At 51.9% G+C, this 1,373-nt stretch overlaps 1 protein-coding gene across 3 annotated transcripts in view; it reads left to right on the forward strand.

Moving 5' to 3' along the window:
* Positions 1–964: 964 nt before the first annotated feature.
* LOC308131212 (TGF-beta receptor type-2-like) overlaps positions 965–1,373 on the forward strand; it is a 15,657-nt gene continuing 15,248 nt past the window's right edge. For all 3 annotated transcript variants that reach the window (XR_013936651.1, XR_013936652.1, XM_080497856.1), the window contains exon 1: positions 965–1,151. Coding sequence is in view for 1 of the 3 variants with exons in the window: in XM_080497856.1 (XP_080353982.1) it covers positions 1,010–1,151 (142 nt within the window). In the remaining 2 variants the exon portion in view is untranslated. The remainder of the gene's footprint in view (positions 1,152–1,373) is intronic.

Here is a 1,373-nt window from a genome sequence, read left to right on the forward strand (position 1 = left end):
GTACTTTCTACTGGGTAACATGGAGTACTTTCTACTGGGTAACATGGAGTACTTTCTACTGGGTAATCTGGAGTACTTTCTGCTGGGTAACATGGAGTACTTTCTACTGGGTAACATGGAGTACTTTCTACTGGGTAATCTGGAGTACTTTCTGCTGGGTAACATGGAGTACTTTCTGCTGGGTAACATGGAGTACTTTCTACTGGGTAACATGGAGTACTTTCTAATGGGTAGCATGGAGTACTTTCTACTGGGTAACATGGAGTACTTTCTACTGGGTAACATGGAGTACTTTCTGCTGGGTAACATGGAGTACTTTCTGTTGGGTAACATGGAGTACTTTCTACTGGGTAACATGGAGTACTTTCTACTGGGTAACATGGAGTACTTTCTACTGGGTAATCTGGAGTACTTTCTACTGGGTAACATGGAGTACTTTCTGCTGGGTAACATGGAGTACTTTCTACTGGGTAACATGGAGTACTTTCTGCTGGGTAACATGAAGTACTTTCTGCTGGGTAACATGGAGTACTTTCTGCTGGGTAACATGAAGTACTTTCTACTGGGTAACATGAAGTACTTTCTAATGGGTAACATGGAGTACTTTCTGCTGGGTAACATGGAGTACTTTCTACTGGGTAATCTGGAGTACTTTCTACTGGGTAACATGGAGTACTTTCTACTGGGTAACATGGAGTACTTTCTACTGGGTAACATGGAGTACTTTCTACTGGGTAACATGGAGTACTTTCTACTGGGTAACATGAAGTACTTTTCGAGTACTTATCTTGGGGATAAGTTCTGTTGTGCGTCAGTAGTACATGGTGTAGTACTCCTGGACACCCCTTGAGGACTACTTGTAGTACTGTGGCAGTACTTCCTGCGCGGCGGCTGGAGGCGGAGCTCCTCCACATCTGGATGAAAAACATCTGGAGCTCCATGCAGACAGCGAGCGGCCGCGGCAGCAGCGACCGAGCAGCGCCGCCTCTCCCCCGGCTGACCGCAGACGATGGCTCGGAGCCGGACGCTGTGGAGCGGAGCCCCGGCCCCCCCGGCCCCCCCGGCCCCCCCGGCCCCCCCGGGGCCCCCGGTCCTCCCGGTGCCCCCGGTGCCCCCGGTCCTCCCGGTCCTCCTGCTGCTCCTCTCCGCCGGTGAGTGCCGCCGCTCCCCGGGACCCCCCCCTCCCCCCCCCCCTCTCCCCCCCCCCGCCTCCCTTAGCAGTGTTTCACTGGGACGCCTTGAGGTAATCAGATTACTGGGACGAGTGAAAGTATTCAGTGTCGGGTCTGTTTGGTAACTGTACTCGAGTACTTTTCACGTCATGCAGTCAAACGTTGATCGGCTGAAGACCGTTTCAGTGTCAGGAGTACAAA

Source organism: Blennius ocellaris (genome assembly GCF_963422515.1).
Source record: "Blennius ocellaris genome assembly, chromosome: 6".
Lineage (NCBI taxonomy): Eukaryota > Metazoa > Chordata > Actinopteri > Blenniiformes > Blenniidae > Blennius > Blennius ocellaris.